Raw genomic sequence first — 27,149 nt, forward strand, 5'->3', positions numbered from 1 at the left:
AACCTGCGTGCGCAAACCTGAAAGCTAACGCACAAATCTTTATTTATTAGTTGTAATGATTTGCTATTGCCCTTCCAGCCAGTACATAGGACTTTAAGGAGATTTCTTTATTCCTTGCTTAAGTCTGTTTATTATCATATTGTTATGTTCAGAGAAGAATCTGGAAAATTCAGCCATGTCGATCATAGAGGTAGACACACGTCTCAAAAACCTAAACTTAGATTAGCCGATGTATAGAAAAGCAAGGACGTCTCCACCGCAGGTGTCTGACCTGATGCAACGATTGCCACCGGATTTGGCACTTTGAATCCATAACCAACTAACGGAGTGGAAAGGAGAGCGCCAGCAAAAACAGCAACTCTCTAGATGAGCAGCCGTCTTATTGTTTGGCAGCAAAATAGAGAGAGTCTTGTGACACCTGAGAGAGCAACAAAGTTGTTATAGCATAAGTGTTTGCGGGCTACTGTGCATTGCGTTTGATGCAAGAAGCGTTACCCAGAGTTATTGGTATGTGTGCACAAGTTTGGGAGGGGAGGTTATAGAAAGCGAGGCCAGCTGGAAACCGAATGCAGAAAACCAAACAGTGATTATTGGTGTTCTGGAAAGCGAAAGGAGGACGCGGAGTTTGACAGTCACTCGCTTTCGCCAATAACTCGAAGCGGAAGCGACTAATGCAATCGTGAGTGGGGGTGGCGGAGGAGGCGGGTGTTGTTGTCAAGGAGCGAGGAGGAGACACCTCGTCGGTCAAGAAGGAACTGGAGGGCGGAGGCTGTGAGGAAGTAGCCCGGGTGGGGCTTGGCCGAGCGAAGGGGCCCCCGCAGACTCGAGGCAGAGCGGAAGGCCCGAGCTCCCGGGTGCGGGGCTGGAGAGGAGGGCGAGGGCTGGTCGACTCCGAAGCCGTGTGAGTGAGCCTCGAAAGGGAAAGCAAGGAGCGGGCAGCCTGGGGCGGCGGGGGGGGGGAATCCGGGGATGGGGAGAAGCGGGCTCGCGGAGTACGTGTGAATGAGTGCAGCGGCGTGCAAGGGAAGGTGCGAGTGCGGGGTCTGCTCGGAGGGGAGGTCGGGCGAGGTGCCGGAGGGAGGTGGGGCGCTCGAGGTGCCCGGGAAAGGAAGGGGCCGGGTGGGCGTCTCTCGGCTTCATACATATATATGTATATACAGGGTTTATATATCTGTACATAATGGTCGGCTGGGCTGGAGGCTGAACCTGGGCGAGGATCTGCGGCGAGTGGCCCAGGAATGCGGGCGGATGAGGAGCCCTGCGGAAGGGAGGAAGGAAGGAGGAGAGAGGGAGAGGCGGATAGTGCAGGAAGCGGCGAGGAGGAAGGGAGAGGCAGAAGCGCCGCTCTCGCATCCCCGGCAGCGGAGGGACCTCGGCGGGCGAAGCTGCCCTGCCGCCCCTTCCCGGCTTCCGGGCTGCCTGCCTGCCTGCCTGCCTGGGACTGGCCTCCCTTCCAGGCCCCGCTTGGTTTGGGGAGTTAGGGATTCGCGGAGGAATGTGGCCACTGGCTTCCTCTCCCCAGAGCTGCCCTATATTTCATGCTATATCATTGCTACATAAGGTGTGAATCCTTTTTCTGAGCCCTTAATTCCTGAGGGTGGTTTAGAATGGAAAGGCACTTAAGGGAGAAGGTAACTTTTATTTTGGGGCGTTCCCAGCAGAAGGTACATAAAACAAGTGAGTAGGCATTTCAGAGTAATAGCAGTAGCTGGTTTATGGAAAACAAGAGTTTAAGGCATACTTTTATCCTTCACAGTATACTCCACAATTGAAAGTTCACTCAGGAGTCAGTGTTGTAGGGCACCTGCAAAGGCCCACACCAAAGCAGGGTCTGCTGGTCTTTTTCCTCCTTGCTGTTACTGCTTTTTTATGTGCCCTCTCTAAGAAACGCCATTCGTTTAAAACACATGACTTCTCCCAAAGAATCCTGGGAACTGTGGTACGTACACAGTCCAGGAGTATGGTCAAGGGCAAGGAGAGCAGCTTCCACTCATTCTCTACTTCAGGGCAGTGGTACACATTAGCCCAAGAAGCAGAAGGCAAATGACTGGGCAGTGTCAGAGTGGCTGGAAGAAAAGGATATAGTATTGCCCAAATCTGGACCCAACACTAGGTTGAAAGCCTTTACATCTTCATAATCTTGAGAACATGATATAACTTGAATCTTTGGTAAGGTACATGAAGTAGATTGTGTGATATGGAGCTGTTCATCTTATTTCCAATAATTCATTTTTGTCTGCTTTCTACTCTTTTGCTATTTCCTGTTCTTCTATTCTCCCATATGGTTCCCCATTTTCCCTTCTACTTGATCTTTTCTAACTCCTCCCACTTCTTTTTTTCTACTCTTCGCCCCATGTCTTTTGTACATAGAGATAACTATTAACCATTATATGTAAACATGCTCCTTCCTCCCTTGAATGCACAGTCCTATGCAGCAGCGTCTGATCAAAGAGCAGTCTCCCCTCATTCTCTACCCAATCAGTACATTATAAACTATTCCAGGCTGTGTTGGCTATTCTCCATCTGGTTCATAGTCCTTCTGAGGACTATATTTGCCATCAGCTTTGGTATCTCATGCAGCAGTCAAGCTGTTAGTGAAATATAGAGCACAGCTTTTTCAGAACCCTATAAAAGTTGCTTGCGGGAATCCCTGGTAATCACAGTTTCCAGGGATGAGCAGGAAATTACAAGGCTGCCATAAGCTTGCCTTCTTGTATGACTTGAGGTCTTGTTCACACATAGTACTGCCTCTCCTTGCTACCATACACATTTATCTCCTTAAGAGTTATGGTAGTCTGCAGGCTTACGCATCCAGCACTATCAGCTTATTTCATATGTTAGCACCCCCACAACATTTGCCATTCCTGAGTTTTATTCCCTTGTTTCTTAAAGTAGTCATACTCTTAAGAATACTACAAATAGTACTCTATACATTTTTAACTTAGATGCATACATACTCGGTTCTGTTTCATTTTGACGATTAGCACTGGGATCCAAAGAGCCCCTTGTGAATGTTGAAGGCAACTTTATACATGCAAAGAGGATGCAGCAATTTTCCTTTCTAGCCACAACCCTTTCATTTGCACTGAGTGCCAAGCTGGAGAGTCTCCAGATTTACAGGCTAAGTGTTTTGAGGGAAGGTAATGGGCTAAGGGGAAAAGGGGAACTGAATAGCCTCAGTGCATTCAGCCTTTAAGACCCAGTTTAGAGAGGGAAAATGAACATCAGGAATAACTTGATGTTCCATGGCGCTGATTGTCATATCCTATTTACAGTTTTAATATACTGTATACAAATACTTGAGCTGTGAGGTCTGCCATGAGAATTGCATCAGTGTTCCAACTAACCTAAATAACCTTTCTAATAACTTCTTTATATCTCACAATTGCTTCTATCATACACTTCAGAGTAAGTCACAAAGCCATAAAAGATATTTACTCAGGAAGTGTTCTATTTAAAGATATAGGCTGTGATGCAAATCACTATGTTCACATGTTTCCAACCCCCCTTTGCACAGTGCATGCTACCAAAGTTGGTGCTCTTTTTCTTTCTGCACAGCAGTCGCTTGTGACTACTGAGTAATGTCTTAACAAAATTTGGGGAACTCAGGAGGGGATTAAAAGTGATGTGAAAGGGTGCATTTATAAATTAAAATTGGCAGTTATTCCCCTGCAAGTGGAAGTACTTATACTCTGGTGAGGAGCTGTTTCACTTCTGGCACCATGAATATCAATACAAAAGATAGATCTTTAGCAACAGAATGCTTGCTAATATCACAAGGGGAATTCATTGCTGGGGATTTTAGTAATTCCAGCATTGGCTGTCTTCTAGCACTATTGTGCTGTTTCATTTTTGTTGACCAAGAAGTTGAGAGAGAGTGCCTTACATCAACATGAAAGTATGCAGTCACTTGAGACAGCTTTATAAAAGAAGTTTCCTCCCTAAGAAGAAGCCGATTTGTGGGGAATTAGTTGTTCCACTACTAATTGTATTTTGGATTGTATCTTGGGTTATGGAGACCTGTTTGCTCATGGAAGTTACTCTTACATTCAATGATCAAATCAAGTAACACACTTGCCTTTGTATAAATGCAGTCTCCAGAATTGCTTCTGTAATGTGGGTCTTTTCTAAGGTAGGTGCAAGTATTTGGAGTTCCTTTGCTGTAGAATACATGAAAACTACCTCCAATACAATGTTCATACCCACACATTCTTCTTTTCAAATTATCTTTGAATGTGACAACTACTAAAGTTTTGTACAACAAAGCAGAAGCAAACTACAAAATGAAGTCAAATTTATACTGGTTTACCTGTTGTAGCTTTTCAAAAAATATTCTGGGAAGGGTAGTTTGAAAGCTGTGGAGGTTTTGATTTGTAGTGTAGATAGTAGATACTGCTGTTACGTAACTCTAGAAGGCCTTCCTATGTAGTATTTAGGCTGTTTCAAGTGTTAAACAAGCAAAGCAATCACCATGTTGTTCCTGTGCTATCTGAAAGAGCAGCAATAACACTATTGTCCTTGTAGCATATTTAGGAAGCTGATAAAAAAGACAGGAAGAGATGTTGAGTGGTGTCTTTGTTTTCACATTTATTTACTTTTTAGTCAGTGTAAAGTAATAGGGAAATACAGTGGTGCCCCGCAAGACAAATGCCTCGCAAGATGGAAAACTCGCTAGACGAAAGAGTTTTCCGTTTTGGAGGTGCTTCGCAAAACGAATCTCCTATGGGCTTGCTTCGCAAGACTGACAATGTCTTGCGAGTTCCTGCTGGTTTTTTTTTCCTTCCCCCCCTTTTTCTAAGCCACTTATCAGCTGATCCGATCAGCAGATAAGCCGCTAAAAGCCGCTAATAGCGCTAATCCGTCAATGGGCTTGCTTCACAAGACGAAAAAACCGCTAGACAAAGAGAATCACAGAACGGATTCTTTTCGTCTTGCGAGGCACCACTGTAACTTCTCTGCTGCAAAATAGTACTAGAGCTACCACAGATGTTGGTAGCTAATGTGTTGCAAAATTCTTGGATCCTTCAGGCTTCTGATGAGATTTAAATGTACAACTTCAAAAAATCTCTGCTTGTGAAATTCTGCTAAATATTCCTGATGCTCCTCTTAGTTAAATTCGTATTGTTCAAGTCCCAGGCCATGTCAAATACATGCGGCAAGAGGTAGGGAACCTCCTCCAACCATTGTGAGCCATTTTGACAGATTGGTGGGTCTGCCCACCTGTCAAATCACCTGATGTCACCCTTTTAAAAAAATCTGAGTCATGAGAGCATAATGGAACAAAAAGTTTATTTTAAAAAGTTTAACATTCAATAGTCAACATGCATGTCTGGGGGAAGGTTTTAAATATGCCCAGACAACATATCAGGAGAGCTAAGACAAGCTAGGAAGAAATGATAGATTGTGAGGAGGAATGTAAAGGTAAAGATGGAGAATGGAATCTTTTGTGTCAGGTTCAGGGGATGGGAGTGGAATGGTTTAAACTTTAAAGGAAAGAGCTGTGACAAAATGCTGTGGGCTGTGCACTACATGAAAATTAGCCAAATTTTAACTGATGCTATTTACTCATTAAAATTGCCTGCCACCCTGGAAGTAATACGCTAGGTATGGGTGGACATTTTCAGAGGAACCTATTGCTTCTGAGGAAAATATGACATTGTTTCTGAATTATTATTATTACTGTGGTCATTTTGTTTGTTGCGTGTGGTCTAAACCACTGAGCCTCTTGGGCTTGCCGATCGGAAGGTATGGGGTTCGAATCCGCAATGATGGGGTGAGCTCCCATTGCTCTGTCCCAGCTTCTGCCAGCCTAACAGTTCAAAAGCACACCAGTGCAAGTAGATAAATATGTACTGCTGTGGCAGGAAGGTAAACGGTGTTTCCCTGTGCTCTGGCACTTGTCACGGTGTTCCGTTGTGCCAGAAACAGTTTAGTCATGCTGGCCACATGACCAGGAAAGCTGTATGTGGACAAATGCCAGCTCCTTTGGCCTGAAGGAGAGATGAGCTCCACAACCCCATAGTCGCCTTTGACTGGACTTAACCATCCAGGGATCCTTTACCTTACCTTTTTACCTTATTGTTGAAAGTTGTGATTGAGGCAACTTTTTAGGGAGGCCATAATGCTTTCTCTATGGGAAGTGCTAATGTAATTTTTTATATTCTGATTTGATTCCCTGGTGGTATTTTTCTCTCTCAAGAACTAGAGGACCCTAAATCAACAAAATTATATCTTCTGAATAAGATACTGACTGAAAAAGATAACATTGCGCAAAGGAATAGCAGTTCATTTTTTAGGATTACGGCAACAAAATTCAGCTTTAAATTGTTTAGCAATTATAATGATTTATAAGAAAAAAAGAGGGAGTGGGGGTGTTTTTTGTTGAAGTCTTAACAACATAGTGCTAAAAATCAAGGGGAAACACAGGGTGTTTTAAGAGCTGAAATCACTGTTGCCAGCAAGCCTCAAATTCCTAAGATAGTAAACAACTGAGGCAGAGTAACAATAATTAATACCTTCTGACTCCAAGGTGGGAGAACAAACTTGAATTTTGTTTGTGGTAGAAATTGGGAAACATCTTTTCTGCATGTGGGTAATTATGTCTTCAGCCTCTGCAAACTCCATATTCTCCATTCCCTCCTAGATTCACCCTTGTAGGTTAACATAGCAATTTTGCCTCCTGTGCTTTCATTTCAACAGAAATGAAACCATTTAAAACAGTTAAATATTTGCCATCCTCAGTTGTGCTGCCTTGGACTAGACTAGAGCAAAAAATCTGGAGGGCTCAGAATCACAGAGGCTAAAAGTGAGGAGCAAAGAATTAGGGAGTGTTAAGATGTGGATGAGGTGGGGGCTTTACAGGCTGCCATTTTCTTTGTTTGGTCCCAGCTGCTGCACTTGGTATACGATATAAGAATGTGTTTTGCTTTGGGGTGAATGGGTTACACTTGTTATCTGTGTCTTGCCTGATTTCAACTATTATAGTTATCTTTCTTATCAGGTCACCGAAAAATGGGGCTGGGCTAAACTTGGTCTTTTCTCATTCCTTCATTTGACTAATCAAGTAAAAGTGCAAAACCTCATTTAAACTTCTTACTGACCGAGGTGCCTGTGTGAATGGACACTGCTTTTATTAAATTATACCTTTTAAGCAATCAACATATCTCCAATAGGGGCTATTTCATTATGGCTTTTCCCTGTACAGTGGTGCCCCGCAAGACGAATGCCTCGCAAGACGGAAAACCCGCTAGACGAAAGGGTTTTCCGTTTTGGAGGTGCTTCGCAAAACAAATTTCCTATGGGCTTGCTTTGCAAGATGAAAATGTTTTGCGAGTTCCTGCGGTTTTTTTTTCCTCCCCCCCCCCTTTTCCCAAGCTGCTAAACCGCTTATCAGCTGATCCTAAGCCGCTTAACAGCTGATCCGCTAAGCCGCTTATCAGCTGATCCGCTTAACAGCTGATCCGCTAAGCCACTTAACAGCTGATCTGCTTATCAGCTGATCCGTTAAGGCCGCTAATAGCGCTAAGCCGCTAATGGGTTTGCTTCGCAAGACGAAAAAACCGCAAGACGAAGAGACTCGCGGAACGGATTCTTTTCGTCTTGCGAGGCACCACTGTATATTCCAGTCATTGATTGATATTGAAATTTTAAATTGTGTGTTCCTTGTCCTGAGACCTGAGAATTGAGCTGAATGTAAATATAATAGGAACTGTGTTACCACATCTTTAGAGCACTTGTATCGTTTGACATTTATTAGAATTCTGCTTGTAAATGATGTATTCTTTGTTACAGAGGAAATACCATTGTTTGTGTATAGTCAGAGATAAGAAAATAAGTGTTAATCATGGCTGAGCTGTCGCCTGATGAAATTCAACTGAGAGCCCATCAAGTTACAGATGAGGTAATTATATTAGATTATTCTCTTTCTCCTGTGCTTGTGTAGTGGAAAGTAGACCTCACATTAAAGAAAGCTATTTAGGATGCACAAAGCCCTATCATAGTAAATGATATTTGCTGTCCAAAATGGTTTCTGTACCACTGAAGAAAAAACCTCTCTCAATACGTTAAGCTTTTAATATAGAAAACAAAAATACTGTTTTCAGAATATTGCTATTTGAAATGAACAATATAACCTAGTAGGATCTATTTAGATTCAGGAATATAACATCATGCTCAGTTACATGAAACTCTGTATATAGTGTGATTACTAAATGTCTTTATAAGTCCATATGGCTGAAGATAAATCTCTTTTTTGTTTTAGTCTTTGGAAAGCACAAGGAGAATTCTTGGCCTGGCCATTGAGGTAAGGAAAAGCTTTTGCGGGAGTGAGGGATGAGGAAGAACAAATCAAATTGTTTGAGAGCAGTTCATTCCTGCAGTTCTGTTCCCAGCTGTTGCTATTTTTAAAGCATGTGAGTGCCATTATGAGGCATGTGTAGATGATGACTATGGGTGGGACAGCTTTGAACTTTAAATATTTGCATTGCTGCTGTATTTAGGGTTCAAATTCAAAATAAATTAGCTGTCAGATACTTGCATCTGAATTGCTCATCTTCTGCAAGATTCTGAACATACTTTTACAAAAAATGGACTTCCTTGAGGTTTACATGGTACTAATGCAAATAGTGTACTCTTCACTAGAAACTCTGTAGAATGGCCTGTTGTAGTACAAACTTGTGTCCAATTCTAGCATTAGATTTTGCTGGTTTTGTATCTCCTATCATTTTTTTTCTTCCTTACAGTCCCAAGATACAGGAATCAAAACCCTCACCATGCTAGATGAACAAGGGGGTGAGTTGTGCATGTGTAATAATAGATCGATAGATAGATAGATAGATAGATAGAGTGAGTGAGTGATGGCTCTTACATTGACTTGCTCAATACGATCTTTGTTGGTTTCAGCCTGGAATACAAAACATAGCGTAAGACTGCTACTAAACTAGAAAGATGGAAAAAAGCTGTTTATATCATGCTGTGAATCAACCATTTCTTCAAGAGCTGGATTAGAATAAGTTTGTTTGGTAGTATTATGGCTCGGGTTATCTAAAATAAATTGCGTGCAGCATGCAGTATTTTTTTACTTTAGTTTTGAGACCTGAGGCACATGAATATTGTTTGTTTGTTTGTTTGTTTACCCGCCCTTCAACATAAGATCCCGGGATGAGTTGCAACCTTAAAACACAACATTAAAAACAGTTTAAAACAAATTACAATAATAAAAAATAAGGTGCGTTCTAAAACTATGCACCTCAAGTGTCAAAAGCCAGGGTAGATAAGTGTGTATTCAGCATCCTCCAGAAGCTGTATAATGAAGGTGCAAGATGTACCTCTGGGGAGGAAGTTCCACAGCTTAGGGGCCTCCACAGAGAAGGCCCTCTCTTGCTCCCCCACCCCAAACCTCTGAGGGTGAAGGAACTACCGAGAGGGCCCCCTCTGCTGAACTCAGCATCCGAGAGTGTCTGTAGGGAAGAAGGCGGTCTTTCAGATATTTGGGGCCTGAGTCCACCCAGGTGTGGATACTAGTGTGATTCACTTGCATATTATTGGTATTCAAAAAAGTTTCTCTTCCAACTCCAAAATCACTTTTTAATGCATTTCCTCGGGTTTCTTTCTTTCTTTTTTTTAAGAAGCATTTTGAACACAAACCATTAAAGTTCTCATCTGAAGATCAAGCATCTTGTAGCATTTAAGTTCTCTAAAATTCCTTTTTCTTTATACTTTTCTTAGAACAGTTAACCCGTATAGAAGAAGGAATGGACCAGATAAACAAAGACATGAGAGAAGCTGAGAAGAACTTGACAGAGCTCAACAAGTGTTGTGGTCTCTGTGTCTGTCCTTGCAATAGGTCAGTTAAAGGCAGGTTGATAAATTCCAAAATTCAAGGGGGAAAATTGAGACCATTGAGAAATGCTCAGAATATCAAGATTGGGAGTTTTTTTTAACTGGTGTTCTTTAGACTATTTCCCCAAGTTTTAGTGGAAGTTCTAAATCTTTTAGTAGTACAAATTCCTTGAACCTGATTATGTGTAAGGGCAAAAGAAAAATTAACAGTAAATGCTTGGATGACCTTAGTTATTTTGCGTATATATTGCTCAGTGCCAGTATTGTTTGTTACTGTTAAAATAATACCTGGTTGGTATGGTTAAGGTACAGATTTCACACAAACACAGAGTAGGTTGACTAGAAGCAAGGAATATTTGGAAATGCTTTGAGAGCTTGGCAGGCAGGAGTATGATATACATTCTAAATACCTATTTTCTTCTTCCTTTTGCTATCACATTCTAACTCCTTTTTCCTGGAGAGTGCTTAGCTTGTTTGAGGGCTTTTGTGATAGTTCTAAATATTCTTATTTTGACGTATGGACATTTGAGAGATCTTTATGGAATCTATTTCAGTTTGCTTAAGTAGAGGAAGAGGGACAATATAACCTTCTTCTAGTAATTTTGGGATGGTCTGGCCTTAACACAAGTAGTGAATACAGCACTCACAGAATTAAGTTTCAGTACTAACCCCACTTACATGGAAGTGACCCCCATTGAATTTAGTAGGATCTTCTTCTGAGTAGACGATGGTTGCAGTCTTAATCGGTTTTTCCTTCTCCCTGTGTTAGGGTTAAGCTGCTTCCCCCCCCCAAACACAAACATAATCTCAGCTGTACTTTTGAAATAGTTTGTTTGCTAACAACTATTTATCTGTTTGCTGGTCTTACTGCTCACTCTTTTCTCATTCTCTCTCCTAACCACCCCACTTTTCCTTGCTTAATAAAATGAAGATTTAGCAGCAGAGGTTGGATTCGCTTAACTGGTCAAAGTGGACTTTAGAAAAAGGTCAATCTTATGAAGCAGCCTGTACTGTTAACCAGCTGCCTGAAGGTGATGTTCTAACTGGGTGCATATATGCATGTGCATGCTGTCTTAACACGCAAGCTATTTTGTGATGGTCCGTAGTTGTGTTTGTATCTGTGCTATGTCGCTTATAGATTGTGTTTAAACTATTTGGTCTGGCCTCATAAACCTGAAATAGTCTTCTAGGATGATACTGTTGGATTTTGGATTTTGTTTTGGGGGAAATGGTGGATTGTATACAGTGGGGGAAATGTTGGAGGAATATTGTGAAATGACACTAAAAGCTAACAGTGGGGGTTTTCTAGTCACCGTTAGCTCACTGCATTTGTTTTTAGAAATTATTTCCCATATATCTATACCAGGGACGGGGAACCTATAGCTCTCCAGATATTGTTGGACTCCAGTTCCTATCATGCTTGAGTGCTGACTGAGACTCATGGGAGTTGGGAGTCCAAGAACATCTGGAGGACCACAGATTCCCAATCCCTCATGTAGTCTATTCCGTGAATCATGATCTTACATACAACTTGTTAAAAACTCCAGTGATGATTTGAATTTGGTCATACAATATTAGAATTCTGAACTACTGATACTCTATTCATCTGTTCCAAAAATATAATGCTGGGAGATTGTACATTATTTCTTCTTAAACACGCATTGTAGTCCTATATCTTAGACTGTAATTTGGTTGATTTTCTTTAACATAGCAGCCATTAGTAGCAACAAGGAGGCTGAGGAGTAAGAAAACAGTTCGGATACCAAAGCAGTTCAAGATTTAAATATAACATACAAACTTTAGAAAAATAAAATGGTTGTGCTTATTTTTGTATAAGGTTGCTTCCAGTGTGAAGTTATATGTCTTAAATTCACTTGCTATGTGACATTTTTGGTGCACACACAAAGCTCAGTGCAAATGTAAAGAATGTGTATTTGAAAACATGAACACACATCAGGAAGTCAGGATTGGTTGGGTCTCGCTATGGCATTTTCTGTGGCAAACCTGGGGCTATTACTCTGTCATGTATGAAACTGTCCTTTCTATTACTAGTTATATTGCACATTAGAATCATAGAAATAATAGAATCAGAGTTGGAAGAGACCACAAGGGCCATCGAGTCCAACCCCCTGCCAAGCAGGAAACACCATCAGAGCACATTAGGTTTGTTAAAACTTGTATCTTTGATCTAATAATGTGCGTTCTGACTTTTCTTGTAGAACAAAGAATTTTGAGACTAGCAGAGCTTACAAGACAACATGGAGTGATGGTATAGAGAATGATCATGTAGTGTCTAAACAACCAGGGCGTGTTGCAAACAATCTGCAACAAAATTCGGGAGGAACAACATCTGGAGGCTACATAAAACGGTAAGATACTTCTCCTGCCCACTCCTGAATATTTATAGGACTAAATGCTTTTCTCTGCAATAGTAGGGACTGCATTTTGTAAGCTTAAGGACAAACCTTTGGGCCTGGTCCACACAATCAAATTTTTGCTTCATTAGCCAGGATATACATAAGCTCCATGCAGCTGCCGTGCTCCCGATTCACTTTTCCCTTTGTGTGAGTGGGGGAAACAAGCCAAGAAGCCATAGTTAACCACAGCATCTCATTACTTTTGAAGCAGGAACTATGGTTAATGAATTCCAAACAATTCAGAATATGAAGTCATGTTTTAAAGCTGACTTGTGAATCCTGGCTTGACTGGAAGCCATTAGTCACCCAATTTATAACTAGAAGCTGTGGTTAACTACCATTTCTGGAATCTTTTCTACTTTGCACCAAGGGGCTTTCCACAGGTTTACAGAGCTTCTGATTTGATCATTCAAACATGGCTATTCTGTGTAATTCATGAGATCATTCTCAGATACTTCTAGTAGATCTATAGTGTCTCTAGGTGATTATATCACTTTCTGATTCAATTTTTCAAACAAACTTGCGTAGAAACCTCCATAGCAGAAAATACTTCTGAAAACTTGGGATGCGATAACATTCGGGAGACAGGAACTTGGGATTTCTCAATGTTGGTTTCCCTTGATACTTTCAACAGGATAACAAATGATGACAGAGAAGATGAAATGGAAGAAAACCTAACTCAAGTTGGAAACATATTGGGGAACCTGAAAAATATGGCCGTGGAGATGGGCAACACAATTGATACACAAAACCAGCAGATAGATCAGATAAACATTAAGGTAAGAAACAAAGAATTCAACTATTGATGTCTTAATGTTGGTAAATCTAGTGTCCAGGTGGACAAGTTAATAAGTCTTCAAGGCCACAGTGCTAAGCTGTAGCCAGATACACTGTGTACTTTTGTTATATTTGTTGTTGTTTTAGTTTTCTACACACCACCTAAATATATTTTTATATATTGTGATAGAGAAGTGGTCTAAACAAAAACACATTCCAATTTAGCAACAGGCTATAGCCGTTTAGCATGCATGAGTTAATATCCTTGTACCCAGATGATGGGTCCTGCAGCTAGATAGGATTAAACCTGATCTCATGGCAAACTCTCCTGGTTGTGGTCCTTACATATAGAAACAGTGATTATCTCAGACAGAATTCTTTTCCCACTGCTCTGGATTCTTTTGTAGCACTCGGTGTAGAAAATTATGATAAACATTATATTGATAGGCTGAGATATAATATTCCACATGCCTTAGATTTTTAATCCCAATGTTAAGCAGCAACAAAAATAAGACAACTGAAAGCAAGGTACATTTTCGAGAAATCATGGAAAGGAACCTCTGTTCAACTCTGTGCTTGAATTGTTTTGGTTTGTTTTTTTACCAGTTTTTACATTAATGAGAGATAAATGCACAAATCAGAGCTACCATAGTTATTTAGGAACATGATATAAGACCTGGAAAACCTTGATACAGATCTCCTGAGTTATGAATACAATTAAGTGACTGTGGTTTACACAAAAGAATACAGCACTATTTCCCTGCCTTGGCTTCTCCCATGCTCCCAGTAATATGGGTGTGAGAATACTGGCCTACTTTACTTAGCTGAAGATTGCTCTTTATTATATATGTGTGCTACATATTTCCTAATAATTTGATTATATCACAATTACTGCCACTAAACAGTTAACTGAATAGGAAGGTTTAGCTGCTTTTGGAAAACACTCTGGCGTAGTTTGGGTTGGACTTCCTTGAAGCAGGGTGTGCCAAATATGGAGAGTGGTCCCAAGATTGTCTCCCATCATGGTTTTGCTGTTTTTAACATACAGCAGATCATGGAGAAGGAAGTTGGCTCAGATACGTAAGGCCCAACCCCTTTAGGTCTTCGCATTGATGAAAATGAGTACATTGAATTTTGCTCTTCTAGAACACTTCTAGAAGCCAGCTTAAATCCTAAACTGCTGATGTAATAGTCAGCCAGTGACCAGTACACCCAGGGTCCAAAGCATTTCTTCCAGTACTTTAAGCATATCTTCATTGGTAGGTGGTATTTGCTCTAAATTCTGAATGAGTTGCAGGAGTAAAAGGCTTTTCTGCTCAGATGGCTTCAAGCACCACTTAACTACTGACTCACCATAATATCAATTTTATTCTGAGCCAACTCCTGAAGAAATGGTTGAATCACAGTATGATACAGTTTGTTTTCATCTTTCTAGTTTAGTAGCAGTCTTATGCTATATTTTGTATTCCAGGCTGAAACCAACAAAGATCGTATTGAGCAAGCCAATGTAAGAGCCAAAAAACTCATTGAAAATTAGCAGCCTGCTTCCAATTCTTTATCCAACTGAAGACGTCCATTTTATTCTACAAACCTCAATTTCCAAAGAAGAAAGATGGCTGGATTCAGAAGAGGGAACAAAGCAGGACAATGCATCATATGGCTTCTTTTGTTGCTTGTATACAGACACGGTTTGAGAATCCAGGAAAATAGCACAACAGAGACTTGGCTTTCTTACTCTTTTTAATATATCCTCAGGGTTTCGTTTTCTGGCTTCAAATATTTCCATGGTACCTTCTCCCCCTTTTGCAGTAAGATGTGTGAGTGTGAGGCAACTGAGCAAAGGCAGAAGAGGATGCATTCAGTGAATGTCATTACCTCACTCAATATTTCATGTCATCACTAAAATGGTGGATGAGTAATTTTCATGAACTTTGTCTTAAAGCTGACCTTAGTTTACAAAACACATAGATTTCATGGTCAAACCATACATGACGGGGGGTGCATTTTATATTCTTATAATTGGAATATGTGGTTCAGCAACTACTACTTTTGAGAATGGGGCTTTAAAACACATCATTGTTGGCATTCAAGATATATATATATATAGGAGAGAAGTACATTTTCTGAGCCATAGCAATTCTCATTTGGATAACAAGGGGATGAATAGTCCAGCTACACACAAAAAACCCTGTATAGTTGGACATGGGACTCTCACAAAACTTTTAGGAGTTTATCCCCATTTTATTCCGGAAAAACTGGGTGTTTGTCATCAATCCTACTAGTTATTGCTCTACCCAGACATACTTTCTGGTGGCCAGAGGACCTAGGAGAGGTGAAAGGGCTTACACAGCACCTAATCATCAACTCAGGATTCCAAGCAAAACACTTCCAGGTGAAGAGCTCTGTTGCAGATTATTGTATGAGTTGTCGGAAAACATCTTTTCCTTTTCTTGGTAAATGCTGCATATTCTTTGGATGCTGGTACTGCTGAAAAGAGATTTTGATCTGTGAAATGTTCCATCAAAAAGCAACATTTGGAAAGTTATGCAGAGTTTAAGATTGAGTGAAAACTATTTTGTAATGCTGTTTCCTAAATAAATTCATCCCTCCCTACACAAACTATGAATCTAGTTGTGTACCAAAAAGCCAACATCTGGAGACCAGCATCTTGAGATATTTATTCGGAGCAAAACACTTACAGGATTTCTAGAGATACATCCAAAGCAGGGCGCAATCTAGTTTCCAGTGAGAACAAAAGATATGGTTGTTACAGTGAGTTTGCATCTGCTGTGGCTTGATAAAACTCCGTTCTTTAAATTGTTTTGAATTGACTACAGTTGTGTGCTCACCTGGTTTCCTTCAGCAACTCATTACAAAACAGTTGTCTCATCTTTTAGTTGGAACCATATGTGTATTCAAGCTTCAAACCTGTACTGAAATACAGTATGTGAAAGACTGAAGTCAGTATTGAAACATAGCTTTGCTGCTTCTATCTTTCTTATCATGAGACTGAACTTGTGTTTATTTTACAAACTTTAAAGCTGTGGCTTGGCTGTAGGTTATGCCTGCTCTACAAATTGTGATCCCTCAAGCTTGAATGTACACCATCAACTATGCGTTGTGCCTTGCTAGGCCCTTGTGAACTAAGCCTTTTGTGTAATCCTGAAGCTTGGAGCCCATGAGGAACTGCCATTCATGGCTTCTAGACTACATTTAATTTGATGGGTTGCAAGTTGTGCAGGCCTTCTGTAGTGCTTAGTATATAACTTTCAGTTCATTTCTGTTTCAGGATGAAGGTGCTTGATTTAGCTTTCTTATAGGACTGGTTCAATGAAAAATGTTACAATTCCAAGGATTCTCAAGAAAGTTTTAGATCATTCTTCTAATTAAGAGTTCACCAAACGGCATTGGAATCATTTTGTTTTCTAAAGAGATACGGACTTAGTGCTTTGTGCTGCTATATGTTTAAGCTGAGTATTTTTTATCATATGTAAAAATTAAAAACTGTTCATAATTTGAGGGAGGAGCATAGTTCCCAACCCTTCCATAGAAGAAAAAAAATACTTCATGTAGACGGTTTCTGAGTGCTTTTTCTTTCTAAAAAGACTGCCCAGTAAATAGCAGTGCCTTGTGGTGGTTGCTGCAGTAGTCTTTTAAGTCTTGCCAGACAAGAGCTTAAAACAAATTGGCTCATTGTATTGTCACTTCCCATAGATGACAAGAGGATACCTCATTTTTCTGCCACTCTGCATATCAATTCCAACTGAGCCATAATTTTTATTATAATAAGACAAAGCTCAGTCTTCCACGTAACCTCCTGTCAACAAGGGCGAGGTGGTAATTCTAGCTGTGTAGGGTAGAAACTGCGCACGTCACTGTCAGTTTGTTTCCTTGTATTAGTAATAGTGAAACATACAATCCTCAAAGCTGGAAATGGCAGTTCGCACACTAAACCTTACTAGTCTATGGAAATAAAATGGTGAACATTCAAGTGCTATAATAACTGTTACTGTTAATTTCAGATTTACCAGACTACCATCACAGATGAAGTAAAAATGTAGCTGTCTAATGCACATGTGTTCACTAGCCTCTGTGGAAACTCTACAGCAGTGTGAAAAAGTACTTGGATGTGGATAGCATAATTTCTTGTGTTATAATTCTTAAATAGCTTTTAACTGCATGGTGCTCTACATCAAACTATACCTTATTTTCTGCTTTCTAGATTGCCCGTTTTAAGCTGTAATTAAGCGAATGCCTCAGGTTTCTACTTGCTGGACTGAATAAATTAACTTATGGTTGCCTGCATTGCCTGTCTCTTTCAAAAACACCTGTAATGCTAACTAGCATTGAAAATCGAACTTAATACAACCTTGTTGCCTACTTTAGAGAGAGTAAGCTACAAGTGATTTTCTCATCTGAGAACTCATCAAAACTGACTTCCACTGAATGCTTTTTTGCTGCTGCTGTGGCGACCTTTTCTAAAAACAACCTATATTTTATGTGGCAAGAGGAAATATAGATGCCTTCTTCAAGTATTGGGAGAAACTCAAGCCTCAGATACTCTCCTTTCCATATATTTGTGTCAAGTAGCATAACCCCTGAAGTTTGTCAAGTTTCTGAGGAATTTCTAAGAATTTAGTGTCACACTGGCTATGTACAATTCTTTAGTTTTATGGGGGTGGTTTAATCTTGCCAGAACTCCCAAGTAGCTGTTCTCCCCAAAATGAAACAGTTGATTCCTATAGTCTTATCTAGTAAAATCTTTTCTCCTGCATACTTGTTTGATCCCTACTCCTCACTGGCTAGTAGAAGATAAACATGGTGGGGGAAGGGGGAGAATATACGCTTAATGTGCATAAAGGTTCTCAAATCAGGTTTTCTTAGCATTGCATAATAAGGGTGAGTGGTAAGGTACCTGATAAGGTTAGCCTTAACAAATACATCTGCCCAACTTTGCACTCAAATTTTGGTACATATGATATGAGCACTCATCGTCTGATTTTGCAGTCATTTTCAACCACTTTCTAGATCTTTACAACAACTATGTGAAGTAGGTTAGCTCAGAGTTAGTGACTGACCCAAGGTTTGAAACAAAAACAAATCAGTTAAGTGAGCTTAACATGTAAAACAGCACATTCTCAGAGTACTTTTGCAAGACCACTTAGGTTTTCAAATGGCAACTTCCAAGTCACGCATCTCCCTGAAATTTAGACTCAACAGATGTGTTTTTTGTACTACATGGAACTATATGCAAGAATGGGGGTGGGAGGCAAGAGTTACAGTCATACCTCGGGTTGCAAACATGATCCATGCGGGAGGCACGTTCACAACCCACAGTGCTGTGTCTGCGCACGCACGTGATGTCATTTTGCGCGTCTGTGCATACGTGAACACCGAAACCCGGAAGTAACCAGTTCCGGTACTTCCGGGTTCGGCGTGGTCCGCAAACGAAAACGCGTAACCCGAAGTATGACTGTATAGTCTGTATATGGGTACAGATATGACTTAAAGGCTGTATTCTTTACACAGCCTTTAAACTCAAACTATGAACTCCTTCCCCAGCAATTAAATCCAAGTTACAAAAAAAAAGACTATATGTTGTTCCTTCAATCACACCCAAAGCAACCACCGGTAGCGACAGGCATGCATATTGATCTTGACAGCCCGCACACTATATAGAAAGATGAATTATACTGTACTGCTTTTTTTCCTAGGTATTTTATTTTAAATAGTTTATAAGGAGCAATGTATTTTACAGGAACAATTTTAGCTGTGCATATTTATTCTTTACTATTCAGATTACATGATGTGAATTTATATATTAACTGAAGTTTGTCAAAAGGTGCCAAAAAGCTTAAGACAGTTGTGGATGCAATATCTTTTTAATAAAAATATACAAGTTATTCAAGAAAGTTGCATATCTTAGGTCCTCCTGGGTGCTTTGTATAAGGCAGTAATAAGGTGATCATCCCCTTTAAGCAGTTGAGTTTGCTCCTGCCATGAACACAGAGTGCAAAGGTGTCAGCTCCCTCCCCCCTCAAATACAGTGTAGACATTATGAACCTGTATTTCATTCATTTAGCATGCTCAGGTGAACTAGAGGGCATTACACCATCAAATGGAAGACAAGCCATTCAAGGGGAGGTGAGCATGAGATGAAGCTAGGACAACTATTTTTGATTAGACACATTGAGCTACTATCAGCCCAATTACTTGTGCTTTCAAATGTACATGATTTTTTTTTTTTTAAAAAAACATCAGTCTCCTCTACACTATAAAACATTTAATGCAAAGAGATGACTTTGCATTCTAGAGTTAATCCTGTTACAGAACCTCAGTGTACTCCTTGGCAAATGTTCCCCTTAGTGTTATCTCCATGTACTCCATACTTTATATAAGGCTGCCAACATCTGTAATAAACCCTCTGCAGCCCAAGTGAGTTCTACAACATTTTTCTTCTTACAACATAATGATCCCTGAAGATGGAGAATCACATAAGCAGAAGTGCCTTGTTACCTGCAAAGGTGTAAAGCGTAACGTACAAGATAGTTTCACCAATTGCTGGTTTCACTTTGTGGCCTTAAAAACAACATATTCAACCAGTTCAAAGTTCTCTTGCAGTTAAAGCCTTGAGTTTCCTTCTCCTGAAAAGACTTAGCAGCATATAAGCTATGTGCATCACACCTCTTGTCTCTCCTTCATGAAATAAGACCGGTAGCAATCCATCAGGCAAATTTTTTCTTCGTGGCTGTGAATCTCTCCATGTACTTAAAAAAAGAAGATGATAAAATTAGGAGTTTGGGTGGAATAAATGCAAGAGAAAGGAAGATAAATGAGAGATTCTCAAGAATGTTTCCTATCCAGCAGTTTCTTATACCGAACCAATTCAAGATCATGGGTTGTAGCCATTGTTCATCCAAAATCGGAGCAGGCCAACTGATACTAATTGACATGACTAACTTTGGTCTCTTCAGTTGGGTCTACTCAGAAAAATAACTGGTTAGCTACAAACTCATATTCTGTGCTGGACAAATGAATTAGAAAATTTAAAAGTAAAATAGTATTAGGTAATTAATAATAATAAAAATAGTAATTTTTATTTACACCCCTCCCCAGCCAAGGCCGGGCTCAGGGCTGCTAACAAGCAATAATAAAAACAAGTTGAATTAATACAACTTAAAAACAAAATTAAAATACAACATTAAAATATTAAAATGTAGCCTCATCACAGGAGGAGAAGGAAAAGAAAAAAGAAAGGGGGAGGGGAGGGAATCAAATTGGCTCCAAGCCAAAGGCCAGGTGGAACAACTCTGTCTTACAGGCCCTGCGGAAAGAAATCAGATCCTGCAGGGCCCTGGTCTCATGAGGCAGAGAGTTCCACCAGGCCGGAGCCAGTGTTGAGAAGGCCCTGGCTCTGGTTGAAGCCAATCTAACTTCCTTAGGGCCTGGGACCTCTAGGGTGTTGCTATTTATGGACCTTAAGGTCCTCCGTGGGGCATACCGGGAGAGGCGGTCCCTTAGGTACGAAGGTCATAGGCCGTGAAGAGCTTTAAAGGTCAAAACCAGCACCTTAAATCTGACCCTGTACTCCACCAGGAGCCAGTGCAGCTGGAAAAGCTGAAACAACTCTTCAAATTCAGAACAGAATTGTAATATTCCTAACTGAATGTAACTGAACAATGCTACTATCTGACAGAAGTCTTGGAAGTAGGAGAGATTAGGATTCAATGAGGGGCAAGACACTAGTCAAACATTTTCCCCTGATTTCATTCACAAATGGAAGCCTTATTTTTCCCCAAGCCTATTGGTTTACAGCAGGGTGAGGGAGGGGAGAGAATAGAATAGTACAGACCTTGTCATATCCATCCAATTCTCGAAGTTTCTTGATTTCAAAGAGATTGCCCTCTACAGCAAGCAGAGAGATCTGAGAATCACTGAGAATACTCTGAGGAAGCATGCTTAGTTCTAAACAGTTTTCTTCCAGACGCAGGACCTTGAGGCGTGGACAGTAAGATATCTGTGAGGAGATCTGGGAAATCTATTGTGCATCAAACAGGGAAAGGGGAAAAAAGTTATTGCTCTGCCACTGCTAAATTGGAACATTCAGGACAGATAAAAGAAATCCTATCTTCATGCAGCTCATAGTTAAAACTATGGAACTTGCTCTCACAGTAGGCAGTAATAGCCACTAATTTGGGTGACTTTAAGAGAGGATGGGACAAACTCATGGAGGATAAAGCTATCAATGGCTACTAGCCATGATTACAATGCTCAGCCTCCATCGTCGGAGGCAGGAATGCTCAAAATGCAGATACACTAAACTATTGGGGAATTGACTGGGTAGCTAGGATGGACTCACTGCAGGAACTAGCAGAGAGTTACAATTAAACATCCCAACACCGAGTCTGAGTACTTAGTTATGAACATCACAGGGCCATGAATTTTGTAGTTCCCCATTTCTAAGGTATCTTTGTATTACCAATGCTGAGGTGATGGGGCTTGATCTGAAAACATCTGATTGAACATGATGGCTATGTTCGTCCATCCTGACTAGCAGCAATTCAGTGCTTTGGTGTAATCTTGTTAAAAAAAGTGTTACAAAAATTTCAATGCATTTTAAGACATGCATGCATAAAATTATGGGAATAGCACTGTTGTTTCAGCTTGCACAATATGCAAATTCAAGCCCTATAATACCAAACCAAAAACAACAACTCCATAACTTCAAGCAATCTATTTTCCCTATAGAACTGCCTCCAATGGGGTGAACCGTGTTGTACAAACAGCTTTGTGTCCTTCTCCCTTCTCTTTTCTGCACCATCCCCAAAAGCCTCTCTATAGAACATTGTGTGCTATGCTCACTGTGTATGTTGGGGGGGGGGGGAATCACCCAGGCTAGATTTCAGGTTATTTCCTGAAATAACCAAATTGGTCAAATAACCAAAATGGTCAAAGGCCTGGAAACGATGCCTTATGAGGAACGGCTAAGGGAGCTGGGCATGTTTAGCCTGGAGAAGAGGAGGTTAAGGGGTGATATGATAGCCATGTTCAAATATATAAAAGGATGTCACATAGAGGAGGGAGAAAGGTTGTTTTCTACTGCTCCAGAGAAGCGGACACGGAGCAATGGATCCAAACTACAAGAAAGAAGATTCCACCTAAACATTAGGAAGAACTTCCTGACAGTAAGAGCTGTTCGACAGTGGAATTTGCTGCCAAGGAGTGTGGTGGAGTCTCCTACTTTGGAGGTCTTTAAGCAGAGGCTTGACAACCATATGTCAGGAGTGCTCTGATGGTGTTTCCTGCTTGGCAGGGGGTTGGACTCGATGGCCCTTGTGGTCTCTTCCAACTCTATGATTCTATGATTCCTCCCTCCCACTGTAGCTTCATCAAATATAGCGTCCAATATTCAATCAGTCCCACTTTAACCCTCTGGAAAGGCTTTTTGGAGGCTACAGGGGGAAAGGAGGGGGAAACAGAAGGTTTAGCTGCATGAGCTGTCTTCCACTTGTACAAGGTTTGAATGTAACTTCACTGGTGTATTGTTTTAATGGAATGGAATTAAGACTGGTTGAAGAAAGACATGATGTTCAAAGCATAAACGCTACAACGTTCTTCTCAACAAATGGAAAATTGTGTTACAAAATAGAGAATAACCTAGCAGGTTTCCCATAGGGGCAAACAAAACAAAAGGAATATGTTAAATTTTGCTTGCAGCTCTAAGTGAGACCCCCCATTTCAGTAGAATTTTAAGTGACACTTGTGCTTTGAGGAGCTCTTTCCTCCTGAATGATATACACCTACAAAAACTAGTTTCCAGACCTGGTTTTGATTCAAGTTTAGTTCAATGGCCTGCAAATCCCCAACTGTATCTGGCACACTCTGGATCTGATTTCTGGAGAGATCCACCACATCTAGGTGACGCAGGCTGCAGAGCTGGACAGGTACAGTTCGGAGCTTGTTTCCAGAAAGACTCAGGGTCTTTAGTGCCGAAAGTTGTCCAAAGGCAGCCGGTAACTGCGTCAGCTGGTTGCCGTTCAGATGCAACGCCTCTAATTTTTTCAGCTTGCACAGCTCTTCAGGTAGTGCAGCTAGCAAAAATATATATATAAACAAATAAAATCAAGCTGTTCGGAGGAAAGAACAATTATAGTATAAAGGTCACTGTTGTGGAATCATACAGCACCCCATTGTGTTAGGATACAGTCAACATTTTATCTTACAATACATGAAGATATAGAATGGATAAGCTACAATTGCCCGAATTAGTGTGCAGGCTCTACCTTCTCTTTGGAACTCTAGCTGCTTGTGGAAAAATGAAGGAGGAGAGGTAGGGCATGGTTAAAGGCAATTTTTCAAGTTAAGTGCTTGGTTCACAAGTCACGAGCATTTCAATAAGATGAGATAATTTTGAGTATCTTAGCAACCTGGAATCGCAATGGTGACAAAACCTGTTTTTGCAAGCTTTACAGCATCCTCTACTAAGCTGCAAAGCTTTTAACCAATGTATTGAGTTATGTCTATTACTTTGAAAGAAAATGATGGAATTAAACTTGTGGTAATGTAGGCTGCAATCCTAAATATCTATTTTTCCTGTCACTAAGTCCCACTGAATTTATTTCAGCAAGCTGATGATGAGTTATTTAAGAAGTCTTACTCAGCTTGTTGTGATTTAAAGCAAGGCTCTTCAACACAGAGAATTTTCCCATTAGTGGTGGTAGGACCTCAATCTTATTGTTCGACAAATCTATTGTTCTGAGGTTACTTGCAAGCTTCTGCAGATCTTCAGGAAACTGAAAAAGCAATTCAGAAATCATGTGAAAATTCCAGAACGACACAAATTGCATTAAGTATATGTGGGTAGGTAAGATAATAAAAGGTGCAGGCAAGGAGTTTTTTAGGTTTATAAGGTTGAAGGACAGAATTACAAAACTATAAATGGTGCGAAAAGACTAGAGGGACAATTTAATTTGGGAATATCCTCCAAAACTGACAATTAAACTACATATTACACAAAATTTATCACAGTATGTCATGTCCACTATGATAGGTAGCATAAGCAATGCAAAATCTTATATGTTCCCATCCTATCTCACCTGATCAGCAATGGTCTAAAGTTGTAATCCAAAACACATTTACTGGGGAATAAGCCTCACTAAACCAATAGCTTTTATTTTTATAGCTAGGATAAGATACATTAATTAGAACCCATTCAACTGACATTTCTATGCTTCTTATCCCACTAACATATCAAAAATTGATTTCAAAAATTTAAAAACTCTTCAAAGCACAAATATTTCTCTCTGTCTCTTGCGTTATGCAGTATAAAATCATTTGTGGCACATGTTTATGATATAGGTCTTTACCTCAGAAAGGCCTTTTCCCGTCAGCTGGAACACTCCCGTTTTCTGTGCTGTCTCCAAATGCGCTTTTAAGGCACTGTTTCCCATCCTCCTGCTCTTGTATCAGATGCTAACAAATGTGTGTAGCACAAGTCCAGCTGAGTCACTTTCATTCATGCCACATTAGGCAACATAAGTTTATGTTCTATTAAAAAGTAAATTTATAACACTTATGATACAGGATTATCAGTCACTTTTCTCCAGCAGCGCAATCATCTTTACAAGAAAAGAAAAGCACTCAGGCCTATTTCTCAGGGGATAAGAAATCAAGCGTAAGTTGATGCGATCATCATGACATAGAGGGTGAGCTGGACAGTTAATGAAAAAGAACTATATGGAAATATGGGCATATCCAGTACGTAGGACAAAGATTTAGACAAAGACTGCAATACTGAATGTGTTTTAAGCTGTAGTGAAAACAATTTGTTTCCAGGTCAGCATGTTGATGCTCGTAGTCCAAGAAGATTAAGGCTGCAATCCTACATGCACCTGTCTGGGAGTAAATCCCACTGAACTCAATGGGATGTATTTCTGAGTAGACATGCCCAGGTTTTTACTGTAATTTATTCGGCCTTGTAGAAAAAGCTCTACTAAGTAGGTTATGTAATCAGGCAGGCAGGCCCATCCAGTAACAAGCTTTATAATGTTAGAAGCCATGAGAACTTATTTATAGTCTACCCTAGGCTCAGCATATGCAAACTAGGGAATATGTCACATTCACAGGGGCTTACTTCTTGAGTATTAGATTTATTCATTGTTCTTCACAAGAAAATGTCTCAAAGCAACTTACAAATCCATTAAAACAAGACAGAATTGACAATTGTTAAAAAAACCAAGTACACAGTAAAAAAACACAGTTTGGATATAGCTCAGGTTATCGAGGAGAAATCTTAACCACAAGTTCGGTTTCGGACAACATGTTAAGTCAAACTTTGGTTTAGCTAAGCAAAAAACGACTGGAGTAAAAGTAGCTACAAGCTCCTCTCCCAGAGCCTGTGCGCTTGCACAGTCCAGGTAAGTCATAGTTAGCTTACCCTGTCATGTGAACAGGGCCACAAAGAAATACCAGCAGTCACGTAGGATGGTGGAAAGGTACTTGCACAACAGGTTCTAGCACATATCCCTCAACCAAGCTCACAAACTATTAAACTAATGAGCCAGCATAGAAAAATATTTCTTTGTAAACATAGTTTTGATATTTATTCCTGGAAATTCCAGATTATCAAGTGATGAGCAACAGAGAATAATATATTCACGTTCTTAAAGGATCAAAAGCATAGATGTTAGCAGAAGATACCATAAAATATTTAACCCCTCAATGGTTCCAATTTTTGCTTTCCTCAGTCCCAACTAATCTACAGTACTGCAAACAAAGGCTGCAGATTTGAGCTCACATAATTGATTCAAGTTTAGGTTCCACGGCTATAGGAATCGCAAAGGCCTATGGATTTTTAACTTCCCAGTGTCAACACTGTTTCTTTTCTGCACCACCCAAGTACTGGTATATGCATATAACAAAATCCTTATTCACTCAATAACAGTATTTAAACAATGCGTCTCAGTTCCCCTGAACCAGCTTTTGCCTGCTCTCCACGCCGCCTCCTCACTCCTCTCAGCTGAAGCTGGGAAGAGAGGCTGTGGGTAGGTGAAGACAGTTCTGATCTAAATAAAGAGGAAACCCAGCTGCCCCATCTTCCTCCATCTCAGCTGGTGGAATTGAAAACAACAACACTCTGCCTAACTTTCCACTTCCACATATGGCTATCAAACAATATGCCATCTCTATCCAGCGAAGAGGCTGTATCCATCGCAGGTGATGCTCAGAGTAAGCCCACTGAAATTAATAGACATGACTAACACTAATTTCAATGGGTCTACTCCGAGTACTTGGATACAACCCAGGCGGACTATGGGTGGAGAGGGGAAAACAAAGCAGCATATTTATCTAAGATGGGCGTTGTCCAAGTTGACCTACGTTAGAGGGAAAGAGCCCAAGTTTCTCTTTACTCAGAGAAGTCAGCCACAATGAACTCAGTGCGACTAGGCTGCAAGCTTCAGGATACTGGCTTGGGACAGGAACCATCGCATTCAAGCAGGACTTACTTCCGAGTAGACACGCATTGTAGATGCGCTGCCACACAGTTTAGCTGAGTTTTTACTTCCCAGGTGCAGCTACTTTTAGGTAAAGATGCACAGGCTATAAACGGAGGGATCTCATCCCTGCTGCCCTAGTCCGATTTCCCTCCGAGGAAGGAGGACGGGAACCAGGGGCTTTCTCGGGAGAACGACCTAAAGAGGTGGACAAGCACCTGAGCTTGTCTTACCTGTAACTACGCTCGCCGCCGCTTCGCATCCTAGCAACAAGCACACGCAGCACCAGAAACGCCAGCCGCACTGTTTTTAATCCCCCACGGCGAATCGCAAGCCCCGGATGACAGCACAACCCCGTCGCCTAACGTGAATAATGGCGAAGCCTCTGCCCGGAATAAGCTTGAGGTGGAGGTTCTCCGGGGGTGGACATTACCCACACGGCCGGGTTCACTTCCGCCAACAATCAACATGGCGGGAAGGGCCACGACGCCTGGGTGCCGTTGGGCTCCACAGGGTATCTGGTCTCGCCGCAGCCCGGTACCGCTATAAGTAGGCGCCAGGGAGGGCTGCGTCGGGGTTGCGCCTCCTGTATCGGGAGTCCCCTCATTCCCTGCCACAAATA

General features: G+C 40.8%; 2 protein-coding genes across 3 annotated transcripts; one reads left to right on the plus strand and one right to left on the minus strand.

The window, feature by feature from the left end:
• The first annotated feature begins 731 nt into the window (after positions 1–731).
• Positions 732–17,339, plus strand: SNAP23 (synaptosome associated protein 23). Its single transcript, XM_082241194.1, has 8 exons — positions 732–901; positions 7,792–7,900; positions 8,261–8,302; positions 8,742–8,790; positions 9,727–9,844; positions 12,060–12,209; positions 12,892–13,036; positions 14,506–17,339. The coding sequence occupies exons 2-8, from the start codon at positions 7,844–7,846 to the stop codon at positions 14,569–14,571; spliced, it is 627 nt and encodes a 208-aa protein (XP_082097320.1). The 5' UTR covers positions 732–901; positions 7,792–7,843; the 3' UTR covers positions 14,572–17,339.
• On the minus strand, positions 15,696–26,918 carry LRRC57 (leucine rich repeat containing 57). Of its 2 annotated transcripts, XM_082241081.1 has the most exons (7): positions 26,761–26,918; positions 24,401–24,581; positions 23,692–23,827; positions 22,857–23,125; positions 20,887–21,072; positions 19,719–19,801; positions 15,696–15,967 (listed from the first exon to the last, which is right to left on the minus strand). In XM_082241081.1, exons 2-6 carry the CDS (start codon positions 24,482–24,484, stop codon positions 19,760–19,762), a joined length of 717 nt encoding a protein of 238 aa, XP_082097207.1. In that variant the 5' UTR covers positions 24,485–24,581; positions 26,761–26,918; the 3' UTR covers positions 15,696–15,967; positions 19,719–19,759. The 2 variants fall into 2 exon arrangements, with proteins under 2 accessions (XP_082097207.1, XP_082097206.1); XM_082241080.1 differs by lacking the exon at positions 15,696–15,967 and having other exon boundaries at positions 18,898–19,801.
• Positions 26,919–27,149: the final 231 nt, after the last annotated feature.

The sequence above is a fragment of the Podarcis vaucheri genome (assembly GCF_965113315.1).
Source record: "Podarcis vaucheri genome assembly, chromosome: 1".
NCBI lineage: Eukaryota > Metazoa > Chordata > Lepidosauria > Squamata > Lacertidae > Podarcis > Podarcis vaucheri.